The sequence below is a fragment of the Natrix helvetica genome (assembly GCF_964273705.1).
Source record: "Natrix helvetica genome assembly, chromosome: 15".
NCBI classification, from domain to species: domain Eukaryota; kingdom Metazoa; phylum Chordata; class Lepidosauria; order Squamata; family Natricidae; genus Natrix; species Natrix helvetica.
This window is the reverse complement of record NC_138565.1, coordinates 941005-965907: the sequence shown is the minus strand read 5'-3', so window position 1 is coordinate 965907 and position 24903 is coordinate 941005. Positions and strand designations below refer to the sequence as shown.

The following is a 24903-nucleotide window of genomic DNA, read 5'->3' as shown; positions in this document are numbered from 1 at the left end:
AGCCCTGAGTCACAATAGAGGCGGAGCCAAGCCGTACAATGCACCGCGCTCCCATTCAATCGCTCTTCAGCCCGCCATCCACTCCCGAAGATCTGATTGGCTCTCAGCGGGAGCGCGCGAGGAGGGAGGAGAAGAGGCAGCGAAGGAGGGGCGGGACAACCGAGCAACTTGTCAGTTGGCGAGTAGAGCCAGCCAATCCTCGGCGGCCACCCCGCCCCGCTTCTCCTCCCATTGGCTTTCTCGTCTACCTGGGCCCGGCTACGGACTGGGGCTTTGTGATTGGCTGCTTGATTCCAAGGGAAGGATAGGCCGCGGGGGTGTGGTAGTATTCGAGGATTGGTTGGAGGCCCTCACCTGGAGAGCTCCCCAATTGGCCGAGTGGGCCAAGCAGGCACGCCCATTGGCCGCCCCGCCCTGTGTGTGCCGGCCGATTGGCTGTGGCCGGCCGGCCCGGTATCCGGGTAAGATGGCCGCAGTCGGAGAGTGCTCGGTCCCCGTTCCTTGGAATTCGGTGTCTCTCACGCACGTCGAGTACCCGGCAGGTAAAAAGCGCGCTTTCTTCTTCGCGCGGGAGCCTTTTAACTTCAGCCGGGCCTGAGGGGACGTGAGGCAGGAGCTGCCAAATAGTGATCCGCTGATGAGCAGCGGACGAGGGCGCATGCGCATTGGGGCGGCGACGCTGCTGCTAGCAGATAGGGAGCCGCTGGCTGCCGTATTGCACATGCGCGGTGCCTCCTGGGCTTTGCCTTGATAGTACACAGCCTGGAAATTGCGGCGAGGGTGCTTTTCTTCTCTCCCCCCCCCCCCCTCCATTGCAACTGCTTCCCGGGTCTTTTGCAAGCCGCCTCTCCTCCTATCAGTTGTGCGGATGGGGCGCTTGCTTGAGTCAGGGCTGTGCCCCCCCCCCGGACAAATCACCCAGTTTTGCACACTTTGCAATTGATGGTGCATGGCTCCCCAGCCAGGGATTGGCATGGTGGAGACCTCCCTTTTGTCCTGGAGAGAGCTTTGCCAGTTCCCAAGCAAGGAGCGGCTTCTTTGCACTACAACCTTTATTTATCTATAAAAGCGAAATAGCACTTATGCATCATCACCAAATCTCCAGATCCATAAAATCTGCAAACTTGAAATTTGGCACCTATGTTCCTCTTGGCTTCTAGGTGCTTGCTTAGAAAGGATTTTTCGAAATGACCATCAGATCGTTAATATTTCTTATAGTATTATTAACACACTCTGATGCTCAGGAGTTAGACGTTCTACTCCCCCTCCCCACCTGAAAAGAACTCTGTTCCAACTGCCCCTTGGGTCTGGGCTTGGCCAGTGTGTGCGGGCGAGGAGTTCAGATATTCTACTCCCCCTCCCCACTTGAAAAACACTCTGATGCTAAGGAGTTAGACTGATGGAGAGAAGGGGAGAGGAAAGGTCGATAGTAACTACTCATTTATTTTCAAGCTGTAAGCGTCGATTTATCAAGCCCGATCATATAGGAGCACGGGTATTCTGGGCTGTCATGTCCAGCCGGCTCCCTACAAAGTGCTAAGAAATGGATATTTAGTGCTAAGACAGGCCTGATTCCTCAACCCAACCCAAGCTCCTTAAGCAACCAAACTGGCAAAGTTTGAAAAATGACCCTGGTTTGTTTGGTTGTGTGTTTATTTAAGCCTGTTAAAAGTCCAGGTAATAGAAACAATGCCAAATTCATTGGAATCCTCCTTTTTCTTTAATACTCTTTGCTCAAGACAAGAATGGCCCAATCGATTCAACACCTTGGGCCGCAAAGTAGCCTGCTCAGTTTACACTTCCATGGTACCATTAATACCTCAAAAGTGTTTTTCCAAAAGGCAACTAAGCGTCCTTGGAGTTTTCCTTGAAAATATGCTGCATTTTGGATGAGAAGCAAAATTTTTCAAGGAAAAAAACCCAAGAAAATCCAATGAGCCTTTTGGGAAAGCATTTTCGGGAGAACCGTGATCTGGATCAGGGATCAGCAATCTGTGGCTCTTTCACCCCTCTGCTGCGGCTCCCTCTCGCTCAGAATAGGCGCCACAACCGCCAATGTGTGATATCTGCCGGCACGCGACCTATTGAGCTTTTTGACCCCTGGTAGGCCAACTGTGGGTAAAGCCAAGAAAAGTTTCAGAAGAAAGCCAGACGTTTAAGTCAACTACATGCGCTAGCTCTGTCTCTGCTCAGCAAATAGTCAGGCGCGGGAAGGTTTGTGGCTCCCGGTGTTTGTGGGGAAATGGGTCCAAATGGCTCTTTGAGTGTTGATCTGGATGATTTGAGACTCTCCATAGATACTTGGAATCAAATCACTTGAGTAAACCAAGGTTGGGCTCACTGATAGACTTACCAGTGATAGGTTTATCAGTGTAAGCCAGGAGCTTGTTCTGATCATCTTTCACGCATAAGTGGAAATTGACTTCTAAACTGTTGCCCAACCTGGCATATTTTACACAGGTGGGATTAGCCCTGGCATTCCTCTCACTGTGCCCACCACAAAGCACGCTTGTCTTCTCTCTCTCTTGGGAATTCCTGACGGTTTCCGTGCCTTCATTAATCCGTATTTGGTGTCGCGATGTTGGATTCAGGTTTGTTTCTGCTACCGGCTTCGTGCTTTATCTTATCAGTAGCAGAGCAAAGTCTGAAAGCTGGAGTGCACGGGGGTTGCAAGACAGCCAGCCTCCCAGGTTTTGTTTTTTTTCCAATTGAGCTTTAAGCTTTATTCGAGAGGAGGTCAGATTGTGAGCAAAGCGGCAGAAGAGAGGGGTAGGGGGAACTCGCATCGCTTGCAACCTTCTTTATATAACTGAAGTTTTGTTCCCTCAAGTAAACTAAGCCAAAAATATATCTCCCCTTCCTTGAGAAATTAGCCCTTTTGGAGAAGTCAGTAGGATGGTATATATATATATATGTAAAACACAACCAGAGATGGATGGAAACAGAATGACTTTAAAATATAATACAGGTTTCAGGGTTCTGAGGGATGCCCTCATTAACTCATGAGCCTCAAGCCAAGTTTCAAAAGAAATCCAGTTATTTATTGGGAGCAACATGTCAGCAACTACCCGAGTGATGTCAACCCTGCCCCACGTAGTTCTCGACTTACAGCCATTCCTTTAGTGGCTGTTCGACTCTTGCCAACTGACTCAGATTTATGACGGCCGCAGAGTCCCGTGATCCCCTTTTGTAACCTCCCGACAAGTCAAGTCAATGGGGGAAATCCAGGTTCGCTTAACAACCGTGTCACTCAACGCCTGCAGCTTAACAGCCGTGGCGAGAAAGGTCATAAAATGGAGTAAAGCTCATTTAACAGCCGCCTCGCTCAGCAGCAGACATTTTGGCCTCAATTCTGGTTGAAAGTCGAGGACAATCTGAGGCATAAATAGGGTCGAACTGATCTGTTTTTGGGTCTCCCTTCCGGGGCGACCACAACAGGAATAGTCCCTGAGGCAGCGCAGAGTGCATTTATTTTCCCCAGACAGCTTCCCAAATCAGCCCCTTGCGTCAGAGAAGAAGGGTTTTTCGTAACGGGGTGTGGAGTTTCCGAGCAGAGCCCACGTTTTGGCATCCTTTGGGTTGTTTTTTTCCTTCCTAGGCACTCAGTCCTGTAGAAGATAGGCAGATTGTAGCCATAAAGCTCATGTATTATTTATCCCCTCTGGTATTTAGCTGCCTCCGCTCCTCTTTCCTGAATGATGCTGGGTCACTTAATGCCTGCAAGCTGGGTGGAGTCCCTGGCTGTGTGTGTCTGAAGTAACCTCGTTTTGAGCTTGATGTAGAGATGGAGTTTTTAAGGGCCTCGCAGGGAGGATGCAGCCGTTCTACAGACCTTGTCTAGCTTGGCTTAAAACAAGCAGTTTTGTCCCTGTCTCCCTCTCTGAGCTTGGTGGTTTTGTTACAGACATTTCATGACCCAGCTAGGTAACATCATCAGGGCTACTGGGGAGTGGGGTTTGCAGAGATGAGGAGGAGGAGGACTGTGCGTTCTTGGTGCTCTCTGAGCTTGGTGGTTTTTGTGCAGACGTTTCATGACCCAAACAGGTAACATCATCAGGGCTAGAAGAGGGTGGGTTTGTGGAGAGGAGGAGGAGGAGGAGGACTGTGGGGTGATTCGCTGCTCTCTAAGCCTAGCCATTTTCTTGCAGACATTTAATAACCCACTAGGGACAGCTGTGGCTCAGGGGCTGCTGAGCTTGTCGATCAGAAATGTTGGTGGTTCGAATCCCTAGTGCCGCCTAACGGAATGAGCTCCTGTAACTTGTCCCGGCTTCTGCCAACCTAGCAGTTCTAAAGCACGTAAAAAGTGCAAGTAGAAAAATAGGAGCCACCTTTGGTGGGAAGGGAACAGCGTTCCGTGCACTTTTGGTGTTGAGTCATGCCGGCCACATGACCACGGAGACGTCTTCGGACAGTGCTGGCTCTTCGGCTTTGAAAGGGAGAGGAGCACCGTCCCCTAGAATCGGGAACAACTAGCAGAGATGCGCGAGGGGAACCTTTACCTTTAGGTTAACCATCATCCTTGGGAGGCAGGCAGCATGCGAAACGCCCCCTGTCCGATCCGTGGAAAAACCTCTCTCCACGGAACCCGTTCCCCAAAAGTTTGGGAGCTGCTAATTGGGTTACCTTTCAGGGTGCCTCATTAGCTGGGTTAGCTGAGCAGATGGAAACGCAGTCATTCCCTGGGCAGCTGTTGCAAGGAGTTTTGTTTGGAGGGTGGAAACATACAAGTTGGACCGTCTGTTTCTGTTCGTCTGCTCCCCGCAAGCTGAAATCTTGCTTGCCAGATTGACGAGCTGTTGGCTATTCAGGAGCACTTCATAACCTTCACATGGAACCATATCTATATATCTCTATCTGTATATCTGTCTGTCTTGTTTATCTATCTATCCATCCATCCATCTCTTTCTTTCTTTCTTTCTTTCTTTCTTTCTTTCTTCTTTCTTTTTCTTTCTTTCTATTATCTATCCCTCTATATCTTAAAGGAAGCTGCCCTGTGGCTGCATCATAATTATTTTTCTAGAATTAAAGCGAGGTGGACGGTAATTCACCCAGCAGGCTTCGTAAATCACTCCAAAGCAATTCTTTATTTCATCCCATTCTCTGAAGTCCAGCTGCGATGGGGAAATACTCTGCAATCCATGTAGTATAAAGCCACCAATCTCATTTCTTTAATTTTAATTTCTTAACCTGATTTTAGTTTTAAAATACGTGACAAAAAGGGTTTTCTTATTGCAAAAAGTTGGTTTAGTGACCGCACAAGGTTACAGTGGCACTGGAAAAAAGAGACCACGTCTCACACTTGCAACTGTTTCAGCATTCCCAGGCTCACGTGATCCAAATTCAGAGGCTTGGCAACTGACTCATATTTACGACGGTCGCAGTGTCCTGGGGTCACCTGATCCCCTTTTGTGACCTTCTGACAAGTGTGAAGTATGAAAAAACGGTCCTAAGTCACTTGCTGTTGTAACTTGGAAAAGTCCTTAAACGAACGGATTGTAGGTCGAGGACTGCCACTGAGCTGGCCCTCTGAAAGGCTGAACTTTCTCACAGCCAAAGCATCTGCCACAAGCTCCCATCAGAGAGGAAACGGTGGTGGCCGGGAGGAGGATGTGGTTTGGTTTCCATTCCCTTGACAGCCTTCGTGTCGTCTTAGGCGAAGCTCCTGTGGCAAACCTCACTTCTTAGTCTGGTTTTAGGGGGAAGCTGCCTGTCGTCTCTCTCTAAATCTTCCCATGCATAAAGGAAAGATGCTATTATTAACATGTTTTCTTTTTTAAATCTGGGCATGGGTTTGCGTTCCACAATTGAAGCGTGGGGAATAAAAGTGGGACTCTGGAATCTTAGAAACTTGGTAGAAGCTGGTGCCTGATCGGAGAAGGGAAGGGTGTGGGTCTTGAACTCTTTGCCTTTCTGTTGGTTTTTCTCAAGAGAATGCAAGCACAGGTAGTTCCCGGTTTACAACTGTCCCGTTTAGAGACCGCTGAGCATTACGGCGGTGCTGAGAAAAGGGGCTTGGGTCACTTAGCAGCAGAAATTCAGTGCTCGAAGAGGGAGGGGTTTATGGAGAAGAGGTCTGTGGGAGCCTTGGTGCTCTCTGGGGTTGTTTTCCTGCAGGCATTTCATGACCCGTCATCCGTGCTGGAAGATCGCACTGGTTAGAAGTTAGCTCCCTTGTAGCACTGAGGGTGTTACCTAGTTGGGCCATGAAATGCCTGCAAGGAAACCACCAAGCTCAGAGAGCATCAAGGACCCCACAGTTCCACCTTGAGCTACAAATATTATTTTCTATAAATCGACGAGTCTGGGAAAAGCTTTGAGGCTCAGCAGCCCTTCCAGAGGGGTGCAAATTCTTTCCTACACACTTTGATCTCTCTGTCTCCCTCCCAGGTGACTTCACTGGCCATCTTCTCGCCTACCTTAGCCTGAGTCCCATCTTCATCATCGTGGGCTTCCTCACCCTCATCGTCTTCAAGAGAGAGCTACACACGGTAAGTCTTCTTGGTTTCTCTCAAGATCTACAGCACGGTTCCCCCATAGCGATCTGTATAAACCAACAGGGCTATTAGAGGGGTAAGTTAAAGGGAAAGGTTCCCCTCGCACATATGTGCCAATCGTTCCCGACTCTAGGGGGCGGTGCTCATCCCCGTTTCAAAGCCCAAGAGCCAGCGCTGTCCAAAGACGTCTCCATGGTCATGTGGCCAGCATGACTCAACGCCGAAGGCGCACAGAACGCTGTTCCCTTCCCACCAAAGGTGGTCCCTGTTTTTCCACTTGCATTTCTTTACGTGCTTTCGAACTGCTCGGTTGGCAGAAGCTGGGACAAGTCACGGGAGCTCACTCCGTTATGCGGCGCTAGGGATTCGAAACGCCGAACTGCCAATCACCTTTCTGATCGGCAAGCTCAGCGTCTTTAGCCACTGAGCCACTGCCACGTCCCTCTATTAGAGGGGTGGATATGATTATATACACAACAATCCCAGTTGCCTCTTCTTTCGCTGCCCCTGGCCTTCCTTTGCATGGAGTTCTTCCAAAAACCGAAACTGTTACAATCTACAGGTGGTCCTTGACTTACGACCATAATTGAGCCCAAAATTTCTTTTGCTAAGCGAGACAGCTGTTAAGTTAAATTTGTCCCATTTTACGACCTTTCTTGCCACAGTTGTTAAGTTAGGAAGCAAATGGTTAGTCTGGTTTTAAAGCTCTCTCTCCTCTTTCGTAGATCTCTTTCTTAGGTGGACTGTGCTTCAACGAAGGTGTAAACTGGTTAATCAAGAACATTATCCAGGAACAGAGGCCTTGCCCAGGTAGAGTACCACTCAGGTGGATGCCAGTAAGGTTGTTGTGGTCTCGTGGTCTGCTGGTCACCTCCCTAGGAAAAAGATGTGGAGACTCTAGAAAGAGTACAGAGAAGAGCAGCAAAGGTGATTAGGGGGCTGGAGGACTAGGGGAGACATGATAGCAGTTTCCCAGGGGCTGCCCCAAAGAAGAGGGAGTCAAGCTATTTTCCAAAGCACCTGGACAAGAAGCAATGGGTGGAAACTAATCAAGGAGAGAAGCAACCTGGCAGTGAGAACAATTAACCAGTGGAATAGCTTGCATTCAGAAGTTGTGGATGCCCCAACACTGGAAGTCTTTAAGAAGAGATTGGACAACCGTTTGTCCCAAGTGGTATAGGATCCCCTGCTCGAACAGGGGGTTGGACTAGAAGACCTCCAAGGCCCCTTCCAGCCCTAGGAGTCTATATGGTACGGTGTCTCCTAGAAGCCACAACGATGTCAAACTGAGAGCAAATGTGGTGGGACATCACACAAAGTTTCTACTGCTTGCTTAACCCCCGTGCTTCCTTTTGCCCTCTGCAGAAGCCCACCCGTCTGTCCACTCGAAGTACGCCATGCCTTCCAGCCACTCCCAATTTATATGGTTTTTCTCCGTCTATTCTTTCCTCTTCCTTTATTTAAGGTGAGTAGAGCTCGGTCAATCCCGGGAGTGGAAAGGTTTTGTTTTATTCTGTGTCTTGATGCAGGCGTGCAAAAGAAGACCCCCCTTATTAATAACGAGAAGGGAAAAAAACATATTTCCTTTTGATTCGGTTTACCGTTCTTGATAACAGGAACAGATAATCCAGCATTTTCTCTCTTGGTGGGACACATGGATAGCCAAGGTTTTAGACATTTTCAGGTAGTCCTCAAGTTACAACCTTCGTTTAACGACAATTTGAAGTTACACCACCACCGAAAAAAGCGACTTATAGCTTGGTCCTTGCACTTACGGCTGTTGCAGTGTCTGATAGTGGACTTCAACTCCCAGAATTCCCCAGCCAGCTTTGGGCTTCCACTTCTCAGAACTGAGATGTTGGTTTCCTGGTTGCTGATTGAGAGGCTTGTTTAATCTCTCCTAGGATGCACCAAACCAACAATGCCAGGTTCCTGGACTTGCTGTGGAGACACGTGTTGTCCGTCTGCCTTTTAACCTTGGCTTGTCTAGTCTCATGCAGCAGGTATGTTGGTTGTGTGTTGTGATGCTGCATTCCTGTTCCCAGATGGCTGTGAGTCAGTCGTCTATCACAACCTTGAAAACTTTACAACATGTTTGGATTTCAACTCCCAGAATTCCCCAGCTATTCTGACCGAGGCTTCCCAAGAGCATGAAGCAAACTCCTGGTCCCGACAAAAAACCCTTTTCTTAATTGACTGTGCATTCTGCTCATTCACACCCAGCAAAGTCTTTCAAGGGAGGATTTATAGTCACAGACCTTATCTGGCTTGGAGATCTGCCAGGCTGATCTCTGCAGAACTTGGCAAGGGGCCACGGAGAGTCACAAACCAATGAAGTGAACTAATTGTCTCCTGCAAATTCCACTCCCCTTCCGTCCTCTTTTATTCCCTCTGGGAGGGGCCCTTCATCATCCCCCTGTGGCCTTACTCCCAAGTCAACCCCTCTTCTTTAGCTCTTCCCTTCGTCTGGCCGCTCTGTGCATGCGCACCCTGGGAACAGGCTCCAGCTGTTCCTCTGCCTCACTGATGTCTGACTCTGAAGGCAGCTGATAACTGTCAGACGGCCCTGGTCCCCTCTCTGCCTCCGACACAGAGCCCTCACCAGAGCCTTCCCCAGACTCCAGGACTGGTCCAGGTTCCTCCCCAACCTCCTCACTGTCCGAATCTGCTGCCAGCTCCACTGGCCACTCGTGGGCCACAACACCCATCCAGCAATGAAGGCCACACAATCTTAAAGTTGCCAAGGTTGGAAGAACTGCTGTTTATAGCGAGTTTAGGGACAAAGAGCTAAATGGCACCCTCGCTCGCTTCCTTCTTGCTAACTTTTTTATTTTTCTCTGTAGGGTTTACTTGCTGTATCACACCTGGAGTCAAGTTGTCTACGGAGGTTTTGTAGGAAGCTTCATGGCTGCTCTTTGGTTTCTCTTCACCCAGGAAATCCTAACACCCTTGTTCCCGAGGATAGCTGCATGGTAAGCCCATCTTTCCCTGCTCCGTAGTCCTTCTAAACTTTAAAAAAATGCCTCTCTTTGTAGATGGTGGGGATGTGCAAAGTTACCATATTTTTCAGAGTATGAGACGCACCTTTTTCCCTCAAAGAAGAGGCTGAGAATCTGGGTGCGTCTTATACACTGAATATGGCATTTTTGGCCTCCTGAAACCCCGCCCCCTTCACTAAAATGGCCTTGAATAGTCTTTAGGAGGCTTTCGGAGAGCTCCTGGGGGCTGGGGAGGGCAGAAATGAGCAAAAAAACGGGCCGTTTTTTGCTCAATTTTGCCCCCAGCCCCAGCCCCCAGGACCACTCTACAAACCTCCTAAAGGCTATTTGTGCTCTTTTAAAAACAAAAAAAGAAAAATGGGCCCTTTTTCGTGAAAAAGGGGCTGTTTTTGGGAGGTCTGCAGAGTGCAAAAACTTTTTTTAAAAATTTTCCTCTTCAAAATCTTGGTGCATCTTATACTCCGAAAAATACGGCATTTGACTCAGGAATGGGGCATTCCAGAGAGAATGGTGGAATATCCCAGAACATATTTTTTTCCTGCCTGGATCATGCCAAACCTCCTCCTGGATCAACATCATTCCCAGTTCGGCATTTTCCAGAGGGAATCCTTCGAAGGGGAGGCAGTTTGAGGTGGTATTATCAGAATCTGTCCCCAAAGCAGATCCGTTTTGTCTGGAAATACCCTGTCTGGAATTTGCTGAAATCAGAAAGGAGCCAGAAATGGGTAGTTCTCGACTTACAACCATTTGTTCAGTGGCCAATGGTATAGTGGCACTGGGGGAAAAAAAGTGACTTAGGATCATTTTCCACACTCGTTGCAGTGCCCCCCATTGTCGTGTGATCAGGATTTGGGCACTCGGCAACTGGTGTGTGTGTACATGTGTAACTTTCCCGACCAGCAAAGTCATTTGCGAAATCGAGCAATTCCTGTGAAGGTGATTTTGATGCGTCGTTTCTTTCGAGCCCTCGAATTACAAGGCACAATGAAGCCGCCCCACAATAGCCTGAATCCTAGTCCTGATGTGCTGATTCAGTGGAAGACGTTGAAAGGATCTGGCTATATTTTGGCTAACTTTACTTCCCTTTTTCTTTCTACCTTTCTTCCCTGCCCAAACTTCCTGTCTCTCCTTTCCGTCTGAAAGGCCGTTATCTGAGTTTTTCCTAATCCGAGACACCAGCCTCATCCCCAACGTCTTATGGTTCGAATACGCGATCAGCAGAGCAGAAGCCAGGTAAGCAACTGTTAGCCTGTTCTGACCTCGGCTTCCCCAAAAAGCACAAAGCGGAGTCCTGGTCCCAACAAAACCCCTTTTATCAAACGAATTTGGATTCCTCTCCTTCACCTTCAGCCAAGGCCTGGCAAACAGCCTTTCAAAGGAATATTTATGAATACAGACCTTATCTACCTTGGAAAGCTGCCAGGTAAATATTTTCCCAATGAGGTGCAATGCAAGAAAAGACTGGGCACAGAGTCTCTGGGATTCACGGACAGATCTTCACACTCTGGAAACTAATCTAACGACCGATCGAATGAATTGTTTCCTGCAAAAGCCCCCTCCCCTTTCGCTCCTCTTTTATGTCCTATGGGAGGGGCCAATCACTGTCCACCTGTGGCTTTCCTCCCAAGATTTCTTAGCTCTTCTTTTCTTTTGGCAGCTCTGCGCATGCGCACCCTGGGAACAGGCTCCAGCTGTTCCTCTGCCTCATGGCTGTCTACCTCCGTAGGCAGCTGATCACTGCCAGACGGCCTCGGCCCCATCTCTGCCTCCAAAGCAGAGCCCTTGTCTGAGCCTTCCCCAGACTCCTCACAGTCCGACTCGGCTGGCAGCTCTGCCGTCCGCTGGTGGGCCACAACATAGCCCCCTACGAGGTCGCTAAGCTTTTCATTAGTAGAAACTTGCACCGCTGACCATTCTCCCTTTCCTTGAAGGAACCGGCAGCGTAAACTGGGCACGAAGCTACAATGAATGCCGAAGTCTCCGGCATCGGACTAGGCAGTTCTGTATCCCGGCAGGCTGGAACGGAGACACCTGCCCAGATCTTTTTGAGGACGTAGCAAGGCGGCTTTTACCAGGCGGATCGACAACGTGATCGGGCAGGGACCACCACCGGAGACCCCAGAGGCCTTTTCCAACGCGCTGGAGCAACCCTGCTGCATGCCGAGTGCGTCCACGAGCCGGAAACCATTTATATATGGCTGGCGCACAGCGTTAAGACCGGCTGCGACCCCGGGATGTAAATTCTTTGGGGGAGGGGGGGGACCCACAAGCACTGCTAAATTGGATGGGGGAGGGGAGGAAGGCCGAAGCGGGCCGTTGGGCCTAGTCCATCCACTTCAGCCGAGCTTGCATTCGGACACCCCAGTCGGCCGGTTGTACCTGTGAATATTTAAGTTGGGGCCGGGAGGGGGACGACGAACGCCTTGGGGGGGGGGACGGGACACACGCCCGATACAGCTCTGTGACTTTTCTATTGAACTTCCTTCCTTTTTTTTTAACAAAAGGACAGAAAAGGAAAAAAAAAAAAAGCAATTTGCAGCATGCAATCCACGCACTATTTATATAATCATGGGTGGTTCAGTTAGGCAAAGGGGAACAGCGGGGGGGGGGAGGAGGTTCGGGGGGAGGGGTAGAGAAACGGCCAGCTCACTGCCACCGGGGGTGGGGTGGGGGCAAAGTTAATGAAGGTTAAGAGAAAGAGGGGATTCTGCACGGTCGAAGCCAGGGCGTAATCCACCCTTTTATGACGTTTAAGATTTGTGGACTTTAATTCACAGAATCCCCCAGTCAGCAAAAGCCAAAGCCGGCCTGGGGATTCTGGGAGTTGAAGTCCATGGGTCTTAAAAGTCGCCATGGTTGGAAACCTCTTGGCTTAAGCTGCCTGCAGATTGCTTCGAACGCAAATGCTTTTCCTACACTCTTCACTAAAGCAACCCAAGACCCTTAATTAATGGATCTGCATGTGTGATCAATACAGCAGCAAAAAAAATACCTACCATGCTATTTTTTTTGGGGGGGGGGAGGAGTGTTAAATCACATCCTGGTACTGAGATGACTTAACCACGTTTGTGGCTCCTGAGTGCCAAGGGGAGGATTCCCCCTCCCTCCCCCCCCCCATGACTGGAACTCCTTTCTTTCCACTCCCCCATCCAGATTTTTCATCCCAAAATCGGCTCTGCTGTTTTTTTTAGGAAGGGCCCAGAAATGGAAACCTCCCCGCATTCGGTGGTGAGCGATGGGGCTTGTAGTTCAAGGGAATTAGGAGGGAAGGGGTGGGGGCTGGTTTATAAAAGATTCCCTCCACCACACCTTCAAAAATTTTAATTACTCAATAAACCTGTTTTTATGGTCGCGTTCTGTTTGGGAAAGTCTTGCTTCCTCCAGCTGACGAGGCAGGGTGGACGCCGTGGCAAGCCTTGATTGGGGAGATTGAGTCGCCGGCTGTTATAAACCAGGAGGGGGCATCTCAGCTACATTAAGCACAGATGCCCAGAGTTGGTCAAGAGTTAGGCTCCCCTTGAGGGGGTTAATAGCAGTGCGGCTGCGGCTGAGTTGCAAACGTATAGAATAGAATAGGAATAATACAATACAATAGTAGAGTTGGGAGGGACCTTGGAGGTCTTCTAGTCCAACCCCCTGCTCAGGTAGGAAACCATTTGCCATTCCAGACAAATGAACTGTCCAATCTCTTCTTTAAAACTCCCCGTGTTGGAGAAATGCACAACCTCTGGAGGCAAGTTGTTCCACTGATTCATTGTTCTCACTGTCGGGAACTTTCTTCTTAGTTCTAGGTTGCTTCTCTCCTTCATTAGTTTCCATCTATTTACAGAACTCTTTTTTTCCCATTTAGCACAAATGACTTTTTTTTTTCCAGCAAGAGAAGACATGAACAGTACAACCAGTCCTTGACTTGCAACAGTCCATTTAGTGACCGTTCAAAGTTGCAATGGCACCGGGGGGGGGGGGGACTGCCAAGCATTTTTCAATTACAACCTTTGCTGCCTTCCCACAACCGTGATCAAAATTCAGACGCTTGGCAACTGGTTCATACTTACGACTGTTGCTATGTCCCTGGGTTATGTGATCCCTTTTTGCGACCGTCTGACAAGCAAAGTTAAGGGGGAGGGGGCGGGGAGCAAGATTCGCTTAACAACCAGCTTACGAATTTTATCAGTTCACTTGTTTATTCTGATTCGATTAACAACCCTGGCAAGAAAGGTCGTAAAACGGGACACAACTCACTTAGCAAATGTCTCGCTGAACCACAGAAATTCGAGCCTCAATTGTGGTCGCAAGTCAAGGACTGCTTCTACGTTTCCCCCAGGAAAGAAAGGCCTTTAAACGGGGTTCTTTTCTCGTCCTTTAATTGGGATATGTTGATATTTATATACAGCTCAAGGCCTCTGCGTCTCAGAGCAAGGCAACTTACACAAAACAATCTGTGTAATACAATTTACCCTCCAATCACACAAGCACAGGGGCCGAAGTGCCACAAAAGCCAACAGCAAGGATCCGGCAATACTCCCTTAAACAGTGCAAAAATATCTGTTCGGATAGGCAACATTTTGGCTGTTTTAAGAACCTTAAGACCTGTTGACCAACTCAACATAGATATTTTGGGAGGGTTTTTTTTTCTTTTTTAATTCTCAGCTAGTGCGATATTTGGGACTCCTGGGAATTCCCATATTTATTTAATAAACGAATTAGCCCACCATCTGTGCTTGCAAACTGAGAGTCAAAAAAAGAGGAACCCAACAGGTTGAATTCACACAACAGGAACAGTTGTAAATACTCGAATTGAGGTTGAACTTGGCAAGGTTTGCGTGTTGTACGAATGTGGCACGAACGAAGGTGCTGGGGCCATGCGTGGTTTGAAATGTGGACTGTCCGCGGCCTGTCTCTTAACTCTCGCTAGTTTTATTTATTTATTATATAAAAAAAAACATTCTTAAGCAGTGTTTTGAAATAGCTTTTAAAATAGCTGTAGAACGTCCTAAGCCAGTGTTTCTCAACCGTGACAACTTGAAAATGCGGACTTCAACTTCCAGAATTCCCCAGCCGTGCTGCCTAGTGAATTCTGGGAGTTGAAGTCCACCTATCTTAAAAGATGCTGTGGTTGGGAAACAGCTCTAAAAGCTATTTGTAAAGTTACCCACCACATTTGCATTTAAATGTACAGCACAACTGTTAAAAAACTTTAAAGCTGAAATATCAACTTACAAGATAATAACTTGTAAATCACTATGTTTTATCCCTAGGAGCGGGCAGTATAAGGCACTTCTGTGACAAAAGGGTTTCCGTTTTAAGCGCTTTCATCAAGTCACCAGATCTCATGAGCGTGATGGCAAATGCCACCTATGGGGAGAATTTCTGGAAGGGAGTCATCACCCAAATCTAATTTGGCACTATGAATTCTCCAACAACATGTTAGCCACGGAGCTCTGGTGGTAGAACAGCAGGAAAGAGAAAAAGGAAAAGGAAAGACGAGAGAAATGGAAGGTGAAAAAAAGGAAAGGAAGAAAGGGAAAGAGAAAGAAAGGGAAAGAAAAAGAAAGAGCTATTTCTTGGTTTCTCTCCATTCTAGAAACATAAAACATTTTATTCAAAATGTGGGCACAAATTTTATTGTAATGAACCGCAAAATTGGTTTTTAGCCATGCCGCAACTGTGGGTCTTACTCCACATCCTGAAATGCACATTTTTCTTGCTATATCAAATGGTTGCATTCATGCTACCAGTTTAACCGGCTTTTTGAAATAACCAGCTTTCCAGGTTCACACAATCCGCCAAATTAAACCAATGTGGAAGGAAAGGTCAGTCAAGATCCCCTATCCTTGGCTGCAAATTGTAGCTGCTAAAAATCTTTCTCGTCATTAAGGAGGTTGTGTGGACAGATAGATGCTGGTGTACAAAAATGTGCAGATATCTATAAAAATCTGTTTCCTGGGGGCTAACGTGGGTGACTTAAAATAAATATCTAGAATGGTAGCCAGAAACCAGCGAAGGAAGCTAAAAAAAAACCTGGTAGAAATGTAGAGCTAATCTCCCAACAAATACATTTTTTAAAAAGGCTTATCATTTAATGAAATAACATCTATTGGCACAGAAAATCCTAGGAAATGTTGGCGTTTTCAAATACTCCTCAATGTCAACTCGAGCAGGACAATGCTCGGAGCCAATTGTGTAAGATCCAAGAATCGGCCATTGGTCCAGGTAACCCAGCCAGGTGGATAGGTTTACTAGGACTTGTAGGAGGAGGCCAAAAGTGCATTGTGGATGAAAAGGACTGTGAGCAACTCAACAACAAGGCAAAATGGAAGAGGAGGAGGTGATGGAGGAAAAGGAGGAGATGGAAGATAAGGGGAAGGAGATGGAGAAGGAAGAAGACGAGATGGGGAGGAGGAAGAGATGGTGGAGAAGTGGTAGGAGATAGAGAAGGAAGAGGTGGACAAGGAGATGAGGTGATGATGAAGAAGGAGATGGAGAAGAAAGGAGGAGGACAAATAGGAATGATGGAGAAGGGGAAAGAAGGAATAGGAAAAAGGAGGAGAAGCGATCTTTAGCATCAAACAATAAAACGGCTGCACCATGAAAACCACCCTGCTTGATGGATGCTGTGCAACAGACTTCAATATTCACAGAGAACAAACAACATTGTGCAAAATCCCGGACCAACTTTCTGAGGCGGCTTTGAGCCAAGACCTCCTCTTTCTACCCAGCCTCCAACCAAGGAAGGTCCGGGTTCCCCTCGATTCAGAAGCCCCCCTCCCCATTCCCCCAGCAAAACCTCTCTAAGGCACAGACTGATACGAACAGACGGAAGGGCAGCAGGGAGAGGAAGACGGGCGGGGCAGCAGGGATCTCCGCTCTTGGGTGATGGGAGTTCATTTCCATCCCGCTCACTTGGCGCAACCAGGAAAAGCCGTCCGTCCGTGGGGGGAGGGAGGGAGGGAGCGGGCAGTCCAGGGTGTGGATGAAGCCCACCCAGAGGCCAGTGATCCGAACAGGCCGTCCGCCTCTGCCCGGCTGCCCCTCTTAGAGCTTGGACCTGGGGTTGGACTGGAGCAAGAGCTGCATGTCCAGCAAGGCTTGCTTCAGATAATGGGCCATCCGAGCGGCATTGGTTTCGCTGCAGCTGTTGAGGGCCGAGATGGCAATGTTGATGTGATCCTCCATGGGGTTGTAGCAAACGCCGTAACCGTCCGGCACCACCGGGCCGAAACACATCACACAGTCTGTCTTGGCAGGCACCTGCAGGGAGGAGAGGACACTTTGGCCTAGTGGTTAAGGCACCGGGCTAGAAACCGGGAGACGGTGAGTTCTAGTCCTGCCTTAGGCATGAAAGCCAGCTAGGTGACTTTGGGTCAATCCCTCTCTCTCTCAGTCCAACCTACAGGGTTGTTGTAGTGGGAAAATAGGAGGAATTTGTGTTGCGTTAGGTATGTTTGCGGCCTAAAGTTATTTGTAAAAATAATAAAGGCAGGATACAAAATAAATTAAACATGGATGGATGGGTGGATTTAAACGGGGGGTCCTTCCCCCATTCCGGCTTTTCTCCCACCCACTCAAACTGAGGACCCCATTTATGACCATTGCCACTTAAACCCGGAGGGGCAAGCTCTATTATGGTCATAAGTGGAAGACTCTGCAAATTGTTCTGGACATCCCTCCTCCTCCTCCTCCACCACCACAACAAAAACCCTCGGGAGAAATATAACACGAGAGAGGGGGCTTGGAGGCAGTGAAAGTCACCCAATAAATCATTGGGGAAAGAAGTAGCTCCTAAGACCCCCATCCGCTCACCTGGCTGGTGGAGAGGTTGAAGTGCATGGCCACGGCGTAGGCGGTGTCCATGAAGAGTTCGGGAATGCTCACCAGATCCTCAATTGCTTGCAGCTTCAGGCCCAAAAGGTGACGATCAATTGCGTTTCCTCTAATGGCCTACGGTAAAGAGAGAGAAAAACATGCAGAGAAAAACAGCAGCACGGGTGTGGGCACGCCAGTGCAACACACACACACACCCTGTGCTATCCCTGCTTTTGGCATGCGATGGGAAAATGTTAGCCATCACTGGGCTATGGCAATCCCTGCAGCCTGAAACAGCTGATGGTCAGGAGGCCGATCCAACCGGCAATCAGCTGCTTGTGCTAATCAGGCTGTGCTGAAACTGAAACAGGCTGCTTGCTGCTTGCTGCAAGGAAGCAAATTGCTGGGAGGCAGAGGCAGATTTTTCTTCTTCTTTTCCTCCTCAAAAGCTAGGTGCATCTTATACTTCGGAGCGTCTTATACTCTGAAATATTTGGTATTAGTAATTCTAATTTATAATGTAAAATAATATCACCCACCATGTCAGTATAGCTTCGATGTGCTTGGGTGGCTCTTCTCAACAATTCTGCCTTCTCCTGACCCTAAGGAAGAAACAGTTGCAAAACAGAAACCATCAGGCGCTTCTAAGAGACTTAGGAAGATGGCGGACATTTGCAAAATATTACAAGTACAGGACATCTTCCAATTGTTTTCCTTTCTCTGGAAAACAGCTATTTCTCCAGTGTGTCAATGGATGGTTAGCACGGGACTCCTCTCTACCTTTTCCCCGTTCGATAAATTTGGTTAAAGAACACTTTTGCTTTTGTTGTGGCCAGTGCCAGTGGCCAGCGGAGCTGGCAGCAGATTCGGCCATTAAAAGATGATGATGGTCATGGAGAAAAAACGGGTTCCGAGTGGCCTACCTGGATGTTTTCAGCACCCATGGACTGTACAAACTTCAGCACATCCATGGAGGCCGAGCGAATGGTGTCCGTCCGTCCAAGACGAAACATCCGAAGCGAGGCACTTTCATAAGTGGAGCAAAGCTCCCCATACATCCTAAAAAACACGACAAGAGAAGGAAGCAAAGATGGGTGATAGGAGATGCAGGGGCTCCCCGATCCTAAATTAAAACTGGTATCCAAAAAGGGAAAGAAGCAATCCACGAAAGTATATGGGGAATGAAGAGCTCTTGGCCTTGAGAGCAACCTCTGAAAACTTCTGCTGGGAGATTAATGGATTTCCTTTGTTTATAAAAGTTTTTTTCTTTTTCAATTTTAAAATACATACATTCCATCTTTCCTTAAGCAGTGTGTCGCCTGGACACAAATATTTCTGTGCGACATTCTTCCATAAATTATAATACATTATACAGTTTAACCTTATAAATATCTTCATTTCCTTCTTGACATATCTTCTAATATATGTGCAATAATAACATTCATTATAATTATTTTCATCATACTAATGCTAACAGTTATCATTTTATTCTTATCTCTGTCATAATACATTTTCTATTCTTTTATCTCAAATTTCCTTTTTTGTTCTCTAGCCATTAGTAAAACACCTCCCCTATCATATCATAATCAGATGGTTCTTTCTCCTTAATTGCCAATGTTAGTCTATTCATTTCTGCACATTCTAATATTTTTCTAATCACCAGTAGGAATCTCTTCACTTTTCCAATATTGTGCAAATACAATTCTAGCTGCGGTTATAATATGAATAATTAAATATGTATTCTGTTTCTTATAAGTTTCAGATAATACCCCCAACAAAAAATATTTCTGGTTTGAGCTAAATATGTGGTTTTATCATCTTTTCCAACCATATCTTTGTCTTAATCCAAGACTTCTTTGAAGTGGTGAAATTCAATTTTTTTTTACTACCGGTTCTGTGGGCGTGGCTTGGTGGGCGTGGCAGGGGAAGAATATTGCAAAATCCCCATTCCCTCCCCACTCTGGGGGCCAGCCAGAGGTGGTATTTACCGATTCTCCGAACTACTCAAAGTTTCCGCTACAAGTTCTCCAGAACCTGCTGGATTTCACCCCTGCTTCTTTGCTTCTTCTCGGAGATTGGTGGGTTTCCTTGGGCAGTTGGTTAAGTATGTAAGAAGCTATGATGGATTAGACCTGGATTGGTTCTTACAGAAATCCAGCAGTTTCCCAGCAGATGGGAGGAGGAAGAGGGGGAGGAAGAGGAAGGAGAAGAAACCTTTATCCCCAAACAATTAAAACCCACCAGAAGAATGAAGAAGAGCCCACCCAGGCTCCCCGTTTACCTGTAATAAGCCAACTGCAAAGCGATTTGAATGAAAGCATCTGGACTGATTTTCTCCGACTTGGGGAAATTTTTCCCAAACTGATGGAATACGGTCACTTTGATATCCAGATCTTGCACCATGCTGCAGAAAAAGGACGGGAAATGGATCAGACAAGGGATCCTCCTTTAAGGATCCTTTACAAGTAACCTTCAACTTACAACCATCGAAACCAGAACTTCAAACTTCGAATGCTGACTAGATGCATGGTTGTAAGTTGAGGAGTTACCTGTATGTTCCAAAAAACACCCCCAACGAAGTAAAACTCCGAGGCTTGAGTTTCCTCAAAGTTCCACTTTATTAGAGATGTCATGTGGGCACATCTGGGACATTAACCCGAATCTGAAAGCTTCCAGTTTTCCCCACCCAATTGAAAGATCAAGATCTTGCCCCAACACCCACAAGTCCAGCGCATGGTCCAATCTTCCACTGCCATGAAGACAGAGTCCTCCCATCCAGTTCCAGCCAAGTGACGTACAAAGATGACCTTGAGTTTCTAAAAGAATGTTGTTATGGCTACATATCACAGTTCCATAGAATCCCCCTTCCCATTTTCCCACAGAAGAAAGTGTGGCAGGCCTGAAATCCAACAAGAAAATATGACTTTTGGGCATAACACTGTACTGACTTTGGACTGATTTGATGAAGCTTACTCACATGTTAAGGTTCTGTTTGGCGTGTTCAATATCGTTCTTGATTTCCGGGGTGATATTAAACCGTAGTTTCTTTGGCATCGGTAACGGCACCATGGGAGACCTTACCAGCTCTGGCTTCTTTCTACCAAAAGCAGAGAGGACATAGTTGAAGCACAGGAAAAAAAACATGGGATTTATCTCTTTTTAAAGAGAGAAAATCAGGGCTCCCCTGATTTTTTAATTAGAAACATGTGTTGAACAGACTGTTTGCCAGGCCTTGGCTGAAGGAGAGGAGTCCACATTTGTTTAATAAAAGGGGTTTTGTCGGGACCAGGAATCTGTTTTGTGCTGTTTGGGGGCCCCCAAGTCAGGACACTTACGTGTATTCCACAATATGATCCAACAGAGCCACAATGGGGGGGCCCTCGGACGGCGCGTGTTCGTACACCAACCCGCAGGATCCGTCTTCCGCCACAATGAACTGCAAGGAAAAACCCAGGTGAAATTGGCCCTGGGTGTGTTGGCTCTGTTGCTGAGTTTCCTTTCCTTCCTGACATTTTACTCTTAAAATCCTAGGACTATAAGGGACCCTGGAGGTCTTCTAGTCCAACCACCCCTGCTCCAACAGGAGGCCTTACACCATTCCAGAGAAACGGCTGTCAATCTCTTCTTAAAAGCCTCCAACGTTGGAGCACCCACAACTTCCAGTGGCAAGCTGTTCCACTGATTGATTATTCTAACTGTCAGGAAATTTCTAAGTTGCTTCTGCCCTTGATTAGTTTCCACCCGTTGCTTCTTGTTCTGCCCTCAGGGGCTTTGGAGAACAGCTTGACTCCCTCTTCTTTGGGGCATCCCCTGAGATATTGGAAGACTGCTCTCGTGCCTCCCCTGGTCCTTCTCTTTGTTAGATTAGACTTGATGCGCCCACTTAGAAACGAAGATCGGAAAAGCCTCCTGCGTTTTCCTCCAAGGCTAGCATTAAAAAGCCATCGCACTGAAATCTACAGAATTCTGGCTTCCTAGAATTGGGTGGAAGCTTGACTGACACCCCAACTGTCAACGCAACCTTGAAACAGCTGGAAAAGGGACACACTCTGAGGAAGGTTGGCATTGTGGTCAGGAAACTCCACCCTCCCCTGTGTCAGAAGCCTCGCGACGGAGACAAGGTGGGGGAAGGCCTGCTCCACACCAAGTTACCTGCAGGGTTTTGTCAAACCAGCGGTTTCCACTATTCCATCGACTTCCTCCTCCGTGCAACATCTGGGCAGCCACCCGGCTCTTATAGACGTCGTCTGAGACCCGGGGAATTGGGGCGTCCAAGCAGACGGTGAAAATGCTCTTTTCAATCGTGCGCACGGACTCCTTGTTGGTTTTGTCTAGAAAGGAAGGAAACGCTCCATCAACACACACACCGACTACAGAATGACAAGTGTTCAAAGGGACGTCAGAGGTCTTCTAGTCCAACCCTTGCTCAAGAGGAAGACTTTATACCATTCTGGATCAATGGCTATCTAATATCTTCTTAAAAACGTCCAGTGTTGGAGCATTCAGAACTTCTGGAGGCAACTTCTATTCCACTGATTAATTGTTCTAACTGTCAGGAAATTTCTCCTTAATTCTAAGTTGCTTCTCTCCTTGATTAGTTTCCACCCATTGCTTCTTGTCCTGCCTTCTGGATCTTTGGAGAATAAGTTGACTCCCTCTTCTTTGGGGCGGCCCCTCCAATATTAGAAAGCTGCTATCATGTCTCCCCTGGTCCTTCTTTTCATTAGAGTAGACATACCATGTTCCCTCAATCATTCATGACAAGCAATGGACGGTAACCCATGTGGGGCCTCCCTGGGGGTAAGGGACGGGTGTCGACCTTTGATGAGGTTGTTGTAGGCTTTGGCCCAACTGTTGCGATGATTGCTTGTTAAAATCCCGATGGGCTCCTTGTTGGTTTGAAGGGACGTATTCCAAATCTTTTCCAGCTGAATAAAAATCTGGTCGGTGGTCAGCGGGCTCCCATCGCTCCTGTAAACATCCAGCTGAAAGAACTGGAAAAAAGGAGAAGCGGCAAATTGTTATCTATTAAATTTACATGGCAAATAAATACGCAACTTATTTGCCTCTGATTTTATTTAAGGAAGCAGGTGAAGAATGGTACAGAAATCCAGTGTTTCCTTGCAGTCGTTTCATGACCCAACTGGGTAACATCATCAGTGCTAGCAGAGAGCGGTGTTTGCTCTCTGTTTTTATGCAGGTGGCTTGCCCTGTCAGTATTGGTGGGAGTGTTGTTGTTGTTTTTCTTGATAGTTTGTTCACTGCTTGAGTATCGGTCTGGTGTTAATCCTGCTCATCTGGGTATTGACTGCTGGCAAAGTGGAGTTTTCTTTTGGCTTTTCATTTGAATGGAGTGTAGGTGTGATTCATTCTATGTGCCCGTTGATGGTTGATTCGTCTAAGGAATTCTCTAGCATTTTGGGTCTTAGGCTTGATCTAGGATGCTCAGTTTCCCAGTTGAAACCATGGTTAATCTTATATAAGCAGGAAACAAACCCTACACGCCCTGACACTGATGTTGTTTCCCAGTCGGGTAAAGGAACATCTGACTGGTGAAAGAATAAAAGAATGAAAAGGAATAAAAGAATGAAGGATGAACGTAGCTGATGTTACCTAGTTGGGTCATGAGAAATCTGCGTGCAAACCACTCAGCTCAGAGTTACTCTGTATAAACAGGGAGCGAGTCACACACCCCACGACTGATGATGTTACCTAGATGGGTCACAAAACGTCTGCAACAACCAACAACCAAGTTCAAAGAACCACCTGCCTGCCTACAACAGGGAGTCTTTATTGATTAGCCCTTGGGGTCATGTCAAGGAGGAAAGTTTCAGAAACAAATTATTACTAAAATTTGATAAAATGGAATTGGAATAAAATACAATTGAAAATGGAATTGGAATAGAACGCAATACTTTAGGATATAGAGAAAAATATGATAAAATTACATTTCGGTGTCCCATCCCCCCCCCCTGCAATCTACCCCAATCGGTCCCACGTACGCAGATCTCAACCGAACCATTTTTGTTGAAGTCCTGTGCAGTGTTAAATGTTATTTCCTGGTTCTGGCCGCACATAAAGGAAGTTGTTTTGATGGGGGGATCCCAATGGGCGATTCGTTTGGTCTATGGAGCAAGGTCCCTGCCTCTCACCCCCTTCTACACGCAACAGTCCAATAGGATGTGAGCCAAGTCCTCTACACCTCTGCCGCTCTGCAAATGCAGAGAGGCTCATTGTAGGGTATAGAGTGGAATCTCCCATATACCTGCCTACCTGAAAATTGTGAACCACGGTGATATGAGTGGGAGATTTCTTCCCCTTGGCGTAGTTCACCACCGAGTCGTGTTTGGGACCCGGGATGCGGCAGGACGAGAGGATCTGGTAGTACTGATTCATGCAGAGAGGCTTCCCACCGAGATATTCCACAGGTAGAGTTTCGCTGGAGGAAAAAGGTGGAAAGAGAGAGCAGTGGAAAACTAGGTGTCTAGTGAGATGTGGCTGGCGATATGGTTAAAGCTCCAAAAATCTGGAATTTGGAAACGGCTTTTGAAAAGTTTTGGGGCAGCCACAGAGGGTCAGCCACCGGGGGAAAAGCGTCAAAGAGGAAACTTTGATTTTGTGATTAAACCGGAAAACCCATCCTCAGGTATCACAAGAAGGGGAAAGAGATACTTTCAGCCTTGCCGGATTCCGCAAACCCGCTTTTCTTTCTTTTCATTTTGCCCTTTCCCCATTTCCTCTCTGACCATTATTTCCGTTGGCGTTTCATACCCCAAGGAACTCCAGTAAAAGTAAAAGAGATGGACGGACAAACAGAGAGGGAGAGAAGGGCTGAACTCTGACACATTCAAGGACCCTTAACCCCCCCCCCCCCCGGAGATCGAAAAAAGGCGTCCCAACTCACTTGTCAATCATCGTCTTGAAGTCCAGAGCCCCCTCAATCATCTTGGCCGCAAACCTGAAAAGAGTCCCGAGAAAACAGGTGAGGGGGGGGGAGGTAGGAGGGGAGGGGGCTTAGCAGAAACCAGGGAGGATTCTGGCTTCAGACTGGGGTGGAGGAAGCTCCCAAGGTCAGCTGCCCGGACGGCCTGGAACCTTCTGCCAAATGGAACAAGGGGCTCTTTGGCTCAAATCTTTGCAGAGGTCAAGGGGGTCAAGCATTCGAAGGATGAAGCTGCCATTGTAAATATTATGACCATCATCATTATGATAACGGTTTCCCAAAATTTTGGAACAGGTTGCCTCCGGAAGTTGTGAGTGCTTGAACACTGGAGGTTCTCAAGAAAAGATTGGAATTGTTTCCAGAATTGTAAGGAACTTCCTGCTTGACCAAGGGGATGGGGACTAGAAGACCTCCCGGGTCCCTTCCAACTCTGTTATTCTCTTATTTAAACAGTTTTGGTACTTTGGACTACAAGATTTCTCCCACCCTCTCCCCAAGGATCCAAGTTAAAGATATTTTTTTGCAACAGAGGAACTATTCCAAGCAATGTAATGTTTTTCGTCATGTAGGCAGGATTCCAGCTTGTGAATTAAGACTTTATCCATTCCTACCGGATGCAAAAGGTGGCTCAGGGGATAAGAGGCTAGGCTTGTCGATC

General features: G+C 47.4%; 2 protein-coding genes across 3 annotated transcripts in view; one reads left to right on the top strand and one right to left on the bottom strand.

Moving 5' to 3' along the window:
* Positions 1-309: 309 nt before the first annotated feature.
* DOLPP1 (dolichyldiphosphatase 1) lies at positions 310-12087 on the top strand. Its single transcript, XM_081967439.1, has 8 exons — positions 310-542; positions 6391-6491; positions 7223-7307; positions 7863-7962; positions 8402-8500; positions 9341-9469; positions 10640-10729; positions 11428-12087. The coding sequence occupies exons 1-8, from the start codon at positions 467-469 to the stop codon at positions 11462-11464; spliced, it is 717 nt and encodes a 238-aa protein (XP_081823565.1). The 5' UTR covers positions 310-466; the 3' UTR covers positions 11465-12087.
* Positions 12088-13650: 1563 nt separating this feature from the next.
* The window catches only part of CRAT (carnitine O-acetyltransferase), a 17751-nt gene continuing 6498 nt past the window's right edge, over positions 13651-24903 (bottom strand). For both annotated transcript variants that reach the window (XM_081967540.1, XM_081967539.1), the window contains exons 4-14: positions 24207-24260; positions 23576-23741; positions 22122-22296; positions 21455-21633; positions 20638-20738; positions 20280-20399; positions 19584-19706; positions 18226-18361; positions 17842-17904; positions 17300-17437; positions 13651-16747 (exon numbers count right to left, since the gene is read on the bottom strand). In XM_081967540.1, coding sequence (XP_081823666.1) covers positions 16532-16747; positions 17300-17437; positions 17842-17904; positions 18226-18361; positions 19584-19706; positions 20280-20399; positions 20638-20738; positions 21455-21633; positions 22122-22296; positions 23576-23741; positions 24207-24260 — 1471 coding nt within the window. In that variant the 3' untranslated portion in view covers positions 13651-16531. The remainder of the gene's footprint in view (positions 16748-17299; positions 17438-17841; positions 17905-18225; positions 18362-19583; positions 19707-20279; positions 20400-20637; positions 20739-21454; positions 21634-22121; positions 22297-23575; positions 23742-24206; positions 24261-24903) is intronic.